This window comes from Watersipora subatra, chromosome 10 (genome assembly GCF_963576615.1).
Source record: "Watersipora subatra chromosome 10, tzWatSuba1.1, whole genome shotgun sequence".
In the NCBI taxonomy this organism is placed as follows: Eukaryota; Metazoa; Bryozoa; class Gymnolaemata; order Cheilostomatida; family Watersiporidae; genus Watersipora; species Watersipora subatra.
In genome coordinates, this window is record NC_088717.1 from 24,196,412 (window position 1) to 24,210,439 (window position 14,028).

Consider the following 14,028-nt stretch of genomic DNA (forward strand, 5'->3'; position numbering starts at 1 on the left):
CTGAATATTTTCAGTAGTGCTTATTTCAAGTAATTCCATGATACTTTACCTCGTTTATTCTCTAATAATCGCGGTTAAAACACTCAGAAGAAAAATATGTGCCTATATGACGTGGCTAGTTTCGTGACGGCCTGTCTCTTTCGTTACTGATATCAGCTATTGTGTTCAAGTTGCAGAGTTGTGCTTCTTTATTCTGTCAGACTCTTTTCCAAGGTGCAAATATAGATGTCATAATCGCACTTTCGGTTGAATCTGAGCTTTTTAAGAAAAGAGCTCATTTAAACTATTATATCTCTGGACTGAGTAGGTCTACAGAGACAAAAATGACATCAAATTGAATCTTTATGTCTTAGCTTTATATTGATATTAGCTGTACTACCCAGGTAATAAAAAAGTCTTTGGACAGAAAATTGATGTATTGACTATGGCTATGCAAATTAAAAACATAGCCATTGACACAATGGCTATGTTTTTAAAATGCCATCAAGTGAATTAGTGCTACCACTCACGACCAATCAAACAACAGCTCGATGAAGTATTAGGTTAGTCTCTGATTGGCTAGTCTTGATGAACTATTATGTTTTGGTGGACTCTGTGCAACCATCTTTGTGATTTGATAATTCGAATTCATTAGATATACATAGATGATGAGTAGTCTGTAAGAGCCATTATTTAGGACTGACCTTGTTACACAGGAGGAAGTCCTGGCTTGTGTGGAAAGATTGTGAAATGTTGATGAAGCAAAATAGTCTAGTTGTTTGTTTGGATTATGAATCATTGTCTCGTGTCCTTGGAGCTAATGCTAATATGCCCTTCAGCTAAGTTGTTTCATTATAGACCAGATGAATACCTAGCATTGCACAGGACCACAGGTAGTGCGGTGCACTGGAAAATTTATTTTTACCCAACAGAGAATATTTTGCTGATGATGGTAATAACAACGCCTAAGAACTACTGAAAGTTGAGGTTTATCTTTATGGCTTGGAATAAAGTGATATTGTAAAGCGATAACAACCGTCTTGATAGCCGTTGGGCAAAAAACTGTTCGAGTTAACAAAGTTGAGGTTGAGTTATCTAAAGCATTTTATCATTGTGTGGGAATGGACCAAACAAATCCGTTCGAGTTAACCATGTGTTTGAGCTATCCGAGAGCAAGTTATCCGAGTCTGACTATATATATACATATATACTAGCCGAATGTCCGGGGCTGCATGGGTATTAAAGACAGCTCATAAACAGTGGCAGGTAATGTAGTGGCATTGGCTACTTTGACTAAGCTAGTATCCGTATTGTTAAACTTACTAAGAAGAGCCGTGAGAGCAAGCTTTAGTGACATTGCGCGTAACACAGAGTCGCTGCATGTATTTTAACTAGGGATGGACGATAAATACTTATATGCTAATATCGTATCGTTGGGAGTTGTCTTCTCGATATATCGAGTTACCGATAACTACTGAATATTGGTGATGCAATCAAATAGTTAGTTCTTTATTTTAAACAACCAACGAGAAAGAAAAACTAAAAATCAACTACCTAGCGAAATAAAATAACTATCGACCTATCGGTCAAATGATACATTGAGTTGACAAAAAAGAATTTAAAAAATCTCAATAATTGTCAAGGGAACAAGGATTGGCATGGCATAAGATCTACTGAAATGATAAGATTATGTGTGTGCAAAAATAGTCTTTAAAAGATTCAATTGGGTGCTTAGGTTTCAGTCAGAATTTATTAGGATACAGAAAATACCTTTGATTCAGCAACAAAATCACAGCCACAATAATTGTGATATCATGATCCGTGAATGGAAATGATGAACTGCAGAAAAAAAATAATACGCAGCAAAAAATGACAGACAATATATTGAGGTGTGAACTATCGATGAGTAAAAGAAACTACCGGTAAGATCGATAACACAATAGGGCAGTTTCGCATCGATATATAATCGAGAAGACAACTACCGAATATCGCCATCGTTTATCGTTATCTTGTCCATTCCTAATTTTAACCCAGATAATGACTCATATCGCCCAACGAATCCATTGCTACCTGTGTAGATTAATAGGTTAGCTCTGACCGGGAGGTTCCGCAATCAAATATTCCGCGATTAGGATTTTTCATTGCTAAATTTAAATCGGCTATAGCTGGACAGACAAACATTGAGATTTATATACATATAGATTGTAGAACTGCTGCTCCAGTCTGCTTTATTCCATTTTCATTTGTAAAAATAAGTTGTTTTCTCAGGCGCTTTTATGGAGTTAAACGGTGTTTGAGCAAGGTGAATTCTGCTTTGGAATTGTAGATCGCATTGGCCAAGTTATTTTGTTGTTCAAAGTTGTGATATATGTGTAGGGACAGACTCTGTGTTTGGAATTCTACCCGCTGACAAGCCTATTGTGCGAGAGCCGGAGAGAATTTCACAGGTATCCCCAAACAGTCTCAACAATTTTGAACCTGCCGTCACATTAGGTATTTCTTCTCTTTGACTTGATCTTTAGCATCGAATATATCAAGGGTCAGGACTATCTCTGTCTCTCAAATTTTAACATTCAGCGGGAGATAAGAAAGTAGAATAGCAGGGAGTAGAGATGACTTTCTGAATGGCTATTGTGTTAGCTCGACACTAGCGATTCTAGTCAAGGAAAAATTTATTTCCTTTTTACGTCGTACGAATCAAAAACTTCACATAAATTATTTATGTGGACTTTACGATATAGAAGGTATACGTTATATATAGAAGGATCAGCTGCCGTGTATGATCTCATCGTCATCAGGTACTCATATGTTTTCACATCATTTATAGGAAAACGATTCGATAAGTTTTAACTAATCTAACTTTAAATCACTTGAAACATCTATAGCGGTGTATCTGAGGCTATATTTGAAGTTTTATTCCAACAATCGTAAGCAAATGCGAAATAAAATATATGGCAACCGAGATGCGTAACCCTGCAACTTGAACGTAATAGCCAATGTCATAATGAGAGGGGCACACAGGAAGTGCGACTGTTGATGTCGTTTTTGGGGAAGTCTTTTTCTGAGCGTTTTAACTGTGATCACGTTTTGTTGATTTTAATCTAGAAACATCTTGGCAGTCAGATCCCCTCGAACAACAAATAAAATCTCAACTGAGAGAAAAATATCTTTACTTTTTGATAGAATCAACTAGAATTTGATGTGGCCCTTTAGCAACTGATTTTATGAAATATAAATACCAAGAACCGGTGTCTTAAGTAATGCATGTAACAGAAATCATGTTTTAGTTTAGCCAGTTAGGTTGAATGTATCTCTCGACGGGCTGGCCTTTGCAATAACTGGTATCTGGTAGACCTGATCGAGTCTAACACAGCTTTGGCTCGGGTCTAGTGGAGCTACACGCGCAACCAGTTGTGTGTGCGTTGCGGTTTGTCCTGTGTCAGTTTCATTTCCTGCATGATGGTCTGTATGTTTTGGTTCCGTTACTTTCATCATAATGCATCAGCATTGCTACTTTAGCAAATGTGCCATATATACGAAATGCGGCGTATCAAATCTTTTAAAGTAACTTCAATAAAAAAATTGAAAAAAGCAGAGATATGCCGGACTCTTTATGAAGAAAATTCGAGCAGTTGATCGCACAATTATATGATCATATATGGAATATATAATTTAGTTAGGATTGCAGTTTTTATTAAAATTATTGCTTAGTGCCGATTTTAGACTGCAACTTGTGTTGTGATTACTGGATTAGCCAATCACACTTCTGGTAGCAGTTTCTAGGGGAAAATCCTAACTGTTTTGGTTTTGATTAAGGTGAAATATATTGACTGGTTATGATTACGTTTACAGCATCGCATAAAATAAGTATTTCACTTGTGAATTAACTAGTTAATGATTAACACTAAAAATAAATTAACTTCATATTTGGAGGTTTATTCTTAATACCCTATGCATTTAAATCTGCTATATTATAAAGCACTGAACAAAGTGATATAAATGGTAAATAAAGTGCTTCTTCAAAGGTTTTTTTGCGCTGGTCTCGAACTCATGAAGTTACGTAAGCTATCTTAGTACACCGACCCTCTACCACTCAAGTACACCGACCCTCTACCGCTCAAGTACACCGACCCTCTACCGCTCAAGTACATCGACCCTCTACCACTCAAGTACACCGACCCTCTACCACTCAAGTACACCAACCCTCTACCGCTCAAGTACACCGAGCCTCTACCACTCAAGTACACCGACCCTTTACCACTCAAGTACACCGACCCTTTACCACTCAAGTACACCGACCCTTTACCACTAAAGTACACCGAGCCCCTACCACTCAAGTACACCGAGCCCCTACCACTCAAATACACCGACCCTTTACCTCTCAAGTACACCGACCCTTTACCACTCAAGTAGACCGAGCCTCTACCACTCAAGTACACCGACCCTTTACCACTCAAATACACCGACCCTTTACCTCTCAAGTACACCGAGCCTCTACCACTCAAGTACACCGACCCTCTACCACTCAAGTACACCGAGCCTCTACCACTCAAGTACACCGACCCTTTACCACTCAAGTACACCGACCCTCTACCACTCAAGTACACCGACCCTCTACCACTCAAGTACACCGAGCCCCTACCACTCAAATACACCGACCCTTTACCTCTCAAGTACACCGACCCTCTACCACTCAAGTACACCGACCTTCTACCACTCAAGTACACCGACCCTTTACCACTCAAGTACACCGACCCTCTACCACTCAAGTACACCGACCCTCTACCACTCAAGTACACCGAGCCCCTACCACTCAAATACACCGACCCTTTACCTCTCAAGTACACCGACCCTCTACCACTCAAGTACACCGACCTTCTACCACTCAAGTACACCGACCCTTTACCTCTCAAGTACACCGATCCTCTACCACTCAAGTACACCGACCCTTTACCACTCAAGTACACCGACCCTTTACCACTCAAGTACACCGACCCTTTACCTCTCAAGTACACCGAGCCTCTACCACTCAAGTACACCGACCCTTTACCACTCAAGTACACCAACCCTTTACCACTCAAGTACACCGACCCTTTACCACTAAAGTACACCGAGCCCCTACCACTCAAGTACACCGAGCCCCTACCACTCAAATACACCGACCCTTTACCACTCAAGTAGATCGAGCCTCTACCACTCAAGTACACCGACCCTTTACCACTCAAATACACCGACCCTTTACCACTCAAATACACCGACCCTTTACCTCTCAAGTACACCGAGCCTCTACCACTCAAGTACACCGACCCTCTACCACTCAAGTACACCGACCCTTTACCACTCAAGTACACCGACCCTCTACCACTCAAGTACACCGACCCTCTACCACTCAAGTACACCGAGCCCCTACCACTCAAATACACCGACCCTTTACCTCTCAAGTACACCGACCCTCTACCACTCAAGTACACCGACCTTCTACCACTCAAGTACACCGACCCTTTACCTCTCAAGTACACCGATCCTCTACCTCTCAAGTACACCGAGCCTCTACCACTCAAGTACACCGACCCTTTACCACTCAAGTACACCAACCCTTTACCACTCAAGTACACCGACCCTTTACCACTAAAGTACACCGAGCCCCTACCACTCAAGTACACCGAGCCCCTACCACTCAAATACACCGACCCTTTACCACTCAAGTAGATCGAGCCTCTACCACTCAAGTACACCGACCCTTTACCACTCAAATACACCGACCCTTTACCTCTCAAGTACACCGAGCCTCTACCACTCAAGTACACCGACCCTCTACCACTCAAGTACACCGAGCCTCTACCACTCAAGTACACCGACCCTTTACCACTCAAGTACACCGACCCTCTACCACTCAAGTACACCGAGCCTCTACCACTCAAGTACACCGACCCTTTACCACTCAAGTACACCGACCCTCTACCACTCAAGTACACCGACCCTCTACCACTCAAGTACACCGAGCCCCTACCACTCAAATACACCGACCCTTTACCTCTCAAGTACACCGACCCTCTACCACTCAAGTACACCGACCCTCTACCACTCAAGTATACCGAGCCCCTACCACTCAAATACACCGACCCTTTACCTCTCAAGTACACCGACCCTCTACCACTCAAGTACACCGACCCTCTACCCCTCAAGTACACCGAGCCCCTACCACTCAAATACACCGACCCTTTACCTCTCAAGTACACCGACCCTCTACCACTCAAGTACACCGACCCTCTACCACTCAAGTACACCGACCCTCTACCACTCAAGTACACCGACCCTCTACCACTCAAGTACACCGAGCCTCTACCACTCAAGTACACCGAGCCCCTACCACTCAAATACACCGACCCTTTACCTCTCAAATACACCGAGCCTCTACCACTCAAGTACACCGGCCCTCTACCACTCAAGTACACCGACCCTCTACCACTCAAGTACACCGACCCTCTACCACTCAAGTACACCGACCCTTTACCACTCAAGTACACCGACCCTCTACCACTCAAGTACACCGACCCTCTACCACTCAAGTACACCGACCCTTTACCTCTCAAGTACACCGACCCTTTACTACTCAAGTACACCGACCCTCTACCACTCAAGTACACCGACCCTTTACCTCTCAAGTACACCGATCCTCTACCACTCAGGTACACCGACCCTTTACCTCTCAAGTACACCGACCCTTTACTACTCAAGTACACCGACCCTCTACCACTCAAGTACACCGACCCTTTACCACTCAACTACATCGACCCTCTACCACTCAAGTACACCGACCCTCCACCACTCAAGTACATCAACCCTTTACCACTCAAGTACACCGACCCTTTACCACTCAAGTACATCGACCCTCTACCACTCAAGTACATCGACCCTCTACCACTCAAGCAATGCTTGTCTTACTGTTAGTGCCATATAAATCTGAATTGCTCTCAAATGATACGACCCAGCTCAAAATAAAACTGTTTTCTGAATTCATTTTTCAATACGAAAATGTTATTGTACTTTTGTCAACAAGTTGGTGTGTAAAGATGTTAAAATTAAGACATTTTCACGTGTCCTTGGTAAAGTGCTTTGGATTCCCTCACTCTGCCACACTCCTTGTTTTCATTGTCCTTTGACCTTTAGCAATCTCAACTTCTCTCTCTATCTTTTCCTGTCATCCAGCTATTCAAACAGTAACCTGTTTAGTCCTGCCAACAAGGTAATAGGCAAGGGTCAAGTGTTCCCTAGCTGTCAGCCGAAGGTATGCTGGATTAGTTGGCAACGATTATTGTTATGTGGCTTGCTCAGTCCAAGTTAGATTTATGATATTAGTATCCTTGCAACTATTAGGCTCTCCCATTGTAGAGTCTGAAATCCATTCACTTCAAATATTCTACGTATGTATGCCTAGTTTCAATATCCTTGTTCCAAGTAGTTGTGCTTGATGAGTGCAACATAGTACTCTGCAATCTCATGAACTGTTTGGTAGAGTTGCATTGTTTGTCGAGTCGCAATGGAAATTGAGTTATTTTCTATTGACATGTGATCTATTTCTATTTGGTGAATGGTTCGGGAGTCCACCATTTACAGCTAACTGTACACGGTGGAGGCTCCTGCGAAGTAAATAATCTGTGTCGAGAGTAATCTAAAAACTAAACTTGATATTTTAATTTAATCATTGTACAGTAGTTATGGTTTAATTAGTTTGTATTGGCAATCCTTTTCTTTGTATCACTTTCACTTAGCGTTCGTGATTACAGTAGTTTTATGTTATGTTAAAGGGGCACAACCTTTCAATGTCCATTTGAATCGCTTTTTTCACACTTTTCTAGACAGTGTGGTCCATTATAGTAGAATAAAAAAATGTGTACATTTTAATTATATAGCCTACAAAATGAAATTATTCGCGGAGTTAAATTTCGTGAAAATTGTCTTTTCAAGCATATTCGTGGACCAAATTATTCGGGGATGAACACATTCGCTAATAAATTAATCCGTGAAAGCAGCTAGCAATAGAGTAAAACCTTCATGTGCGCATACCACGTGTTTAGGTTTCTATTTGGCTGAGAATTTTATGTCGATCATGCTAAGCTATACATTTTTGACTGCATAGGCTCCAAAGATTTTCATGAATGTTGATGGATTTGGAGGCCTTTGGTGAACCAACTAATTGTGGTAAGTTATGAGTTTTTTCATTGGAAACAACTGCGGGAGAGATTTTTGCGATGATGACGCCATGCCAAATTCCGAATAGCTTGTGACAACCTTGAAAATTTTTGTAAAGAAGTGTGTGATGCATCGGCAATGGGCTTAATTTAATGCCCTGGCAAAAATTTTAAGAGTTTGGAACTCAACTACGTTTACTAACTCTGCCTAGCGGCTAGTTTTTAATTTGAAGTAGTATTTATTCTTCCTTGTGTTAAAATTAAAACTAATTCACGAATTTGACTGTATGCGAACTCGCGAATTATTAAATTAAATTATTAAAAAATTTAATAATAAATTTTTTGATTGTTAAAAAATATATATATTTAATATCGTAGGAGTTGTCTGTTCATCAATTTTTCTGAAGCGAGGGTTAGAGGTTAGGATAACAGACTGATTTCAACGAGACTCCACAATTCTTGACATTCAGCTTGGTAGACAGACACACTAACACCTGCACCAATTGATAGCCTTCAAGTATTTCTGAACTTATCATGCAGCTACTTATTATCTGCACACTACTACTTTATCAGCTCATCTGACAGTCTTCTATGGCTATACTGGCTATATACTGCTATGGCTATACTGCATGCTATACTGCATGCTATACTGTGAGGGTTCTAGTATATATAGAATAGAGATGCCCCTATGTTTCCGTTTTTTCGAGTACGGCAAAGGAGAAAAAAATATCTTGAAGTCTAATTACGGAACTCTCTTTATTCAAATCGAATTTTAGAACTTGCATGGACTTGACCCTTTAGGTCATATAGAATTTCTTACCTAATATGAAGCAAGAACTTTACATAATTTCTTTACATTAAGAGAAATTTATGTTAAAGGATGTATACGTTATAAAAATGGTCTGTTTTACTGAAATTTGAAGCAAAAGTTAAGAGTTATTTTCTCAATCTTAGCTCTCTTTGTAACGAGAGGAAACAACTCTGTACTAGATGGAACTTTATGAGCAATTACTCAAATGAGTATACCGGTATAATAATTCTTGTGGGAATTTGGTGAACATATCCTTATTGCTTTTTAGCAGCAGGATACGTTCCTCTATTCCAATCTGAGATCTATACATGTTTTATCCTGCTCGCTTCTACCCATTACATCATCTTTGAACATCATTGCCTTTTCCCAAACTTTCTAGTGTCTGCATTTGTATTATAGGTTTCAAAATTCTGTTAAACTGCCCAGACTATATATATTTATCCGTCCGCGCATATGACAGACATCATTTTTTCATTTCATGACCCCAACATACTTCATCTACCATCGTATGTTTCAGTTTAGGAACTTTCTGTTACTGCAACCTACAATTCACTATCTCGACTCCTCTGCAAAACGCGTTTTTTCAACTCACTCAATGATTCCTGATTTCTGACTTTTCATTTTTTGTTTTGGCATGTAATGAAAAACATTTTGTTGGTGATTACCAATGTCAAAATAAAGTTATACACACATACATGCATACATACGCACGTACCTACATACATACGTATGTGCGTACATACATACATACATGCGTACGTACATAGGTAGTATGATACCAAATGCATCACTTCTAGGACAATCATTTGATTTTACTTTATGAAGTTAATCAGTTATTTTTTAGTCCTTTTGTGTTCTTACCTAGATGTATCAATAGATCGATCATACTGGCCGATGCTTGTCCATTCTGTAATATAATTTGTTAGTACAGTAAATGTTTATTTGTCAATATTTTGAGAACATTAGAGCAAGCAATCATCAGCTATGCTTGCATCACCATCATCTCATATTCTCACAGTAAAATTTGATACTGATAAATATATTTATCAGTGTTATGGTCATCTACTAAAGAGTGACAAAAACTTGTAATCGTTTGAATTCAATATTTAAAGTTTTTGTTTTAAATTGAAATCTGAAATGCATTGTAGTCAGCTGTTTCATTTTCCTACCTCTACTATATTCTACAGGAGAGATCGTAAGTTTTTTCAGCTCGGTTAGATTGCTATGTTTACATGTTTTTCAGCTAGGTTCAGTCGTTGTAAATATATGCTATGGCAGAGCTACTACATATCCATCCATCTTGAGCGCCAGAGTATTTCCTATCCTTTTGTCACTCCTCTGCATGTAGTGTTTTGTTGTGTTGTGGCTAGATTCTGGCTTTTGTTCCGGCAGCATTCGTATTGCGCGAAGGTTTATTACGTTGTATTTAGCATTCCTTTCCTTACAAAACATTGCGTGTTAATCATACGAAGAGCAATGTTTTTGTCTGAAAATTACTGCAATTCAGTGTTGCAAGTTGTGACACTTCATTTTTATATAATAGAAATTTCAAATGCTGCCGCAGAGACTTCAGTAGTCGGTCATGCAATTCATTTATTCTTAGCAAAGTAATTCTGCTTCTGGATAAGTAATTTTTGTAAAAGAGTTTTGCTTGTTTATTTATGAAAGTTGAGCTATCTTGTCTTACCACTGCGTTTACACCATAGATATATATACCTATATATATCTATATATATATATATATATATATCTATAGATATATATACCTATATAGGTATATATATCTATGGTTTACACGCATTGATAGTATTCCTTAGAGAATTGCCTTTCTTTTACTAAGATAATGCAGGCCGGTTTACAGTCAGAAAAGCTCGTATGTAATCAAGTCTTGTATATATAGTTTAGTTGTTTGATGTGTTGTAACTGCTTAAACTATGATTAGCAACTGATTAGCTCATAACAATTAATGAGCTAATCAGTTGGTGAGAATATTTGAAATGGTTGTCAGCCTTTCCATGCAGCTCATAGCTGTCAATTGACAATATATTTTATCTTGCTATTCTAACTTACAAGTTTATGTTAATATTTTACTTAAAAATTATGGTGAATTATTTTTCTGTGTAAACATGATTTTGGCAGCAATATTGCTGACCACAGTTGAAGTCGTTGAAGATGAAATCATTCGGAATCTATTTGCCGGCAGATTCTTCATAGCGTCAGTTTTTTGAAGAATAGAAGATACTTTCATAGAGTATGTTTTTCAGTTTTTCCTTTTTTTCGTGCGTGTAAGTAGGCTTTGAAGAACCAATAGAAACAGTAGTTTTGTTGCATTAGGAACTTTGTTGGTGTATGTTGCTTTTATTGAGCTATTAAGGATTTTATCCCAGGTAATGCAGCCTCTGGTAAAGGAGATTCATACAGGGAGGACTACGATGTGCCCCCTCCACGCGCTAGCGTTTACCCTGTCGAGTCCGAGGCTATGTCGGTATGTTGGTACATCTAGCAGTTTTAGCATTGCTGAAAATTTACTGTTAAACTGTTAGTTATGTTGCTACAATTTTACCTTGAAAATGGTTGTTTTTGTTGATTGTGAAAATGAAGAAGGATATTCAATGTTTCACTTTAATTTGCATCAATTTGTACTTACATTATATTTTACAACATAAAAAGAAAAAGTTGCATTATTATATATATATATTATTACACTACAATATTATTATTATGTTTCCAGTTTAATAGTTCTGGTGTGCTTCACAAGTTACTTAATCCTTTCACTGCCCTACGCAAGTTTATGCGAAATCTATGATCGTCTTTCGCGGACACATTTTTGCGAAATTTGCAGTAGTTGAGTAGTAACTGAATATTAATGATTTGTGACAAAATAACCAACAATATTTGGTACTTCTATGACCTTGACAGTGATGACCGAATATTTATTTCAGAAGTTTGCATATATTCGGGAAGCAAATTATAATGTCATCAGTCATTTCCAAGCCAAAAACATACATTTTTTTCTAACGATCTAAGTTTTTAGTTGTAATATGGTTTCCGCAAGCAACTCTCGTGTTAGAAAAAAAGAATAGTTTTTTGTTGCTGACATTATAGTCGATTCAGATTCAGACTTTAGTGAATAATCAGATAATGAGTCACAGCACAAACTCTGATGGTTGTGAAAGTAATAGTGTTGTAAGAGTGAGGAACATTGTAGGGGGTCAAAATAGCTTCGTAGCGATCGTAGCTTCACATAGCCTTAGCAGTGTGCAATATATAGATACGTTTAATTTTTCTGTATAGTTCTGTTCGTTAACATGTTGGCAACATAAAGTATGTAACAAAAATGGTCTAGATAGTGTTTAAAAAAAATGTATACGAAATCAGCAATTTTCAATAAAATGGCTTGGCTAGCAGTAGGCTGATAGGTAACATTGTACATGGATGGAAGTGACAGTGTTAAAATTTAGAGGGAGCTAAATAAAAATGGCTCACGTGACTGCTGCAAACTAATCGTATTTAGTATCGTTATGTAACTACCAGATTACTCTTTCTTGCCAATGCAGAAGTTTTCGACGTAAATGCATAATTATGGTAAGACAACTCTATCGAACTGTTGTCACATTGGTTCTGCAGAGTCTAATATGTTTCTAATAATTAATTGACATCTGTCGAGCAGTTTGCCAATTTTTCAAATGAATATGGAAAGCAAGTTGCACGAAGAACGAGCAGGATATATATATATTTATATATATGCAGATTATTATTGCAAAAATTATAATAAACTAATTATTTAACATATTATTTGGCATAGAAAGTCCATTTGACAGATGTATCAGTTGTTATGGTTTAATAAAAGTCTGACGGACTCACTGAGATGTTAATATATTTTACTGTCAGCTTTCCATAATCTTTTAGCCGGACTCTGTAAGTGATAGACGTTTTAGCAAGAAAGATTCTTATGCTGAAGATTATGATGTTCCTCCAACGCCTAACCCTGTGGAAATTGACAGTGGAGAGCAAGTGCCTCGAGCAGTATGTTGTTATATGTACTAGTATCCTGGCAGTCCGGCACGCCGTGAGAAATCGTCAGGTGTAACAACTAGCGACATAATTGTTCCAAAATGTGGCAAGGCCATCGATTGGTACAGGTGATTGAGTGTCGGTATGCCAAACTGCAAGTTGGGACTTCGAATCCCGTGGAAAGCAATACTTTTTCTATCCTCTAAGAGTTGCTTCTGACGGATTTTACTGTACAAATCTTCTAACCTCTATGCACAGCTCTTACTACATTAAAGTGAATTTATACAAAATTTTAGTAGATTTTATCAGAACGTATCGATATCTTCTAATATTTGCAATCATTTTTAGTGTTTAAAGGGATCTGATTGCCGGGATGTTTCAATATTAAAATCGACAAAACTTGATCGCTGTTAAAATGTTCAGAAAAGAACATGTGCGGAAATGACGTCACTAGTAGCTCGGCTGCCTGTCTATCTCATTATTGATATCTGCTACTGTGTTCAAGTTGTGGCGTTACGTGTATCTAGTCTGTCGAACGCTTTGCAACTATAGACATTATAATCGCGCTTTTTGGCTTCTCAGCGTTTTACCTGCGATCAAGTTTTGTTGATTTTAATCTTGAAACATCCTGATAGTCAGATCAAGCATCAAAAACAATAGCAAATGATAAAATAGTCTGATACTTCCTGATAAAACCTGTTAAAAAGTGATTAGTGTGCAAGTGTTGAATGTGCAAGTCTTTAGGCGTTGAGTCAGCCGAGTAGTGAGTCAACCACATACATAATTATTATGTTTCAATTGATATAATATATAATCTCTGTTTGCTTGATTTATGATAATGTTAAGAGAATGACTAAATGAAGCGGCTATTTAAAATAAAATCAAACCCTCACTCTTTAAAAAGACATGTCGCATCAACATGTTTTGTTGAACAGTAGAGTTGTCAGCACTTGTCTTTTAAAAGTTTCTCAATACAAAGCTTTTGCTCATCATTTTTGGAAAGGTTTGTGGAAGATTTATAGAAATAACAGA

At 38.4% G+C, this 14,028-nt stretch overlaps 2 protein-coding genes across 3 annotated transcripts in view; both read left to right on the plus strand.

Annotated features, from left to right (window-relative positions):
• The window catches only part of LOC137406677 (GRB2-associated-binding protein 1-like), a 44,470-nt gene that overhangs the window by 11,928 nt on the left and 18,514 nt on the right, over nt 1–14,028 (plus strand). For both annotated transcript variants that reach the window (XM_068093289.1, XM_068093290.1), the window contains exons 5-7: nt 2,356–2,472; nt 11,370–11,467; nt 12,892–13,008. In XM_068093289.1, coding sequence (XP_067949390.1) covers nt 2,356–2,472; nt 11,370–11,467; nt 12,892–13,008 — 332 coding nt within the window. The remainder of the gene's footprint in view (nt 1–2,355; nt 2,473–11,369; nt 11,468–12,891; nt 13,009–14,028) is intronic.
• On the plus strand, nt 3,520–6,940 carry LOC137406102 (uncharacterized). The gene is made up of 3 exons (XM_068092630.1): nt 3,520–3,543; nt 4,393–5,156; nt 5,614–6,940. Exons 1-3 carry the CDS (start codon nt 3,520–3,522, stop codon nt 6,938–6,940), a joined length of 2,115 nt encoding a protein of 704 aa, XP_067948731.1.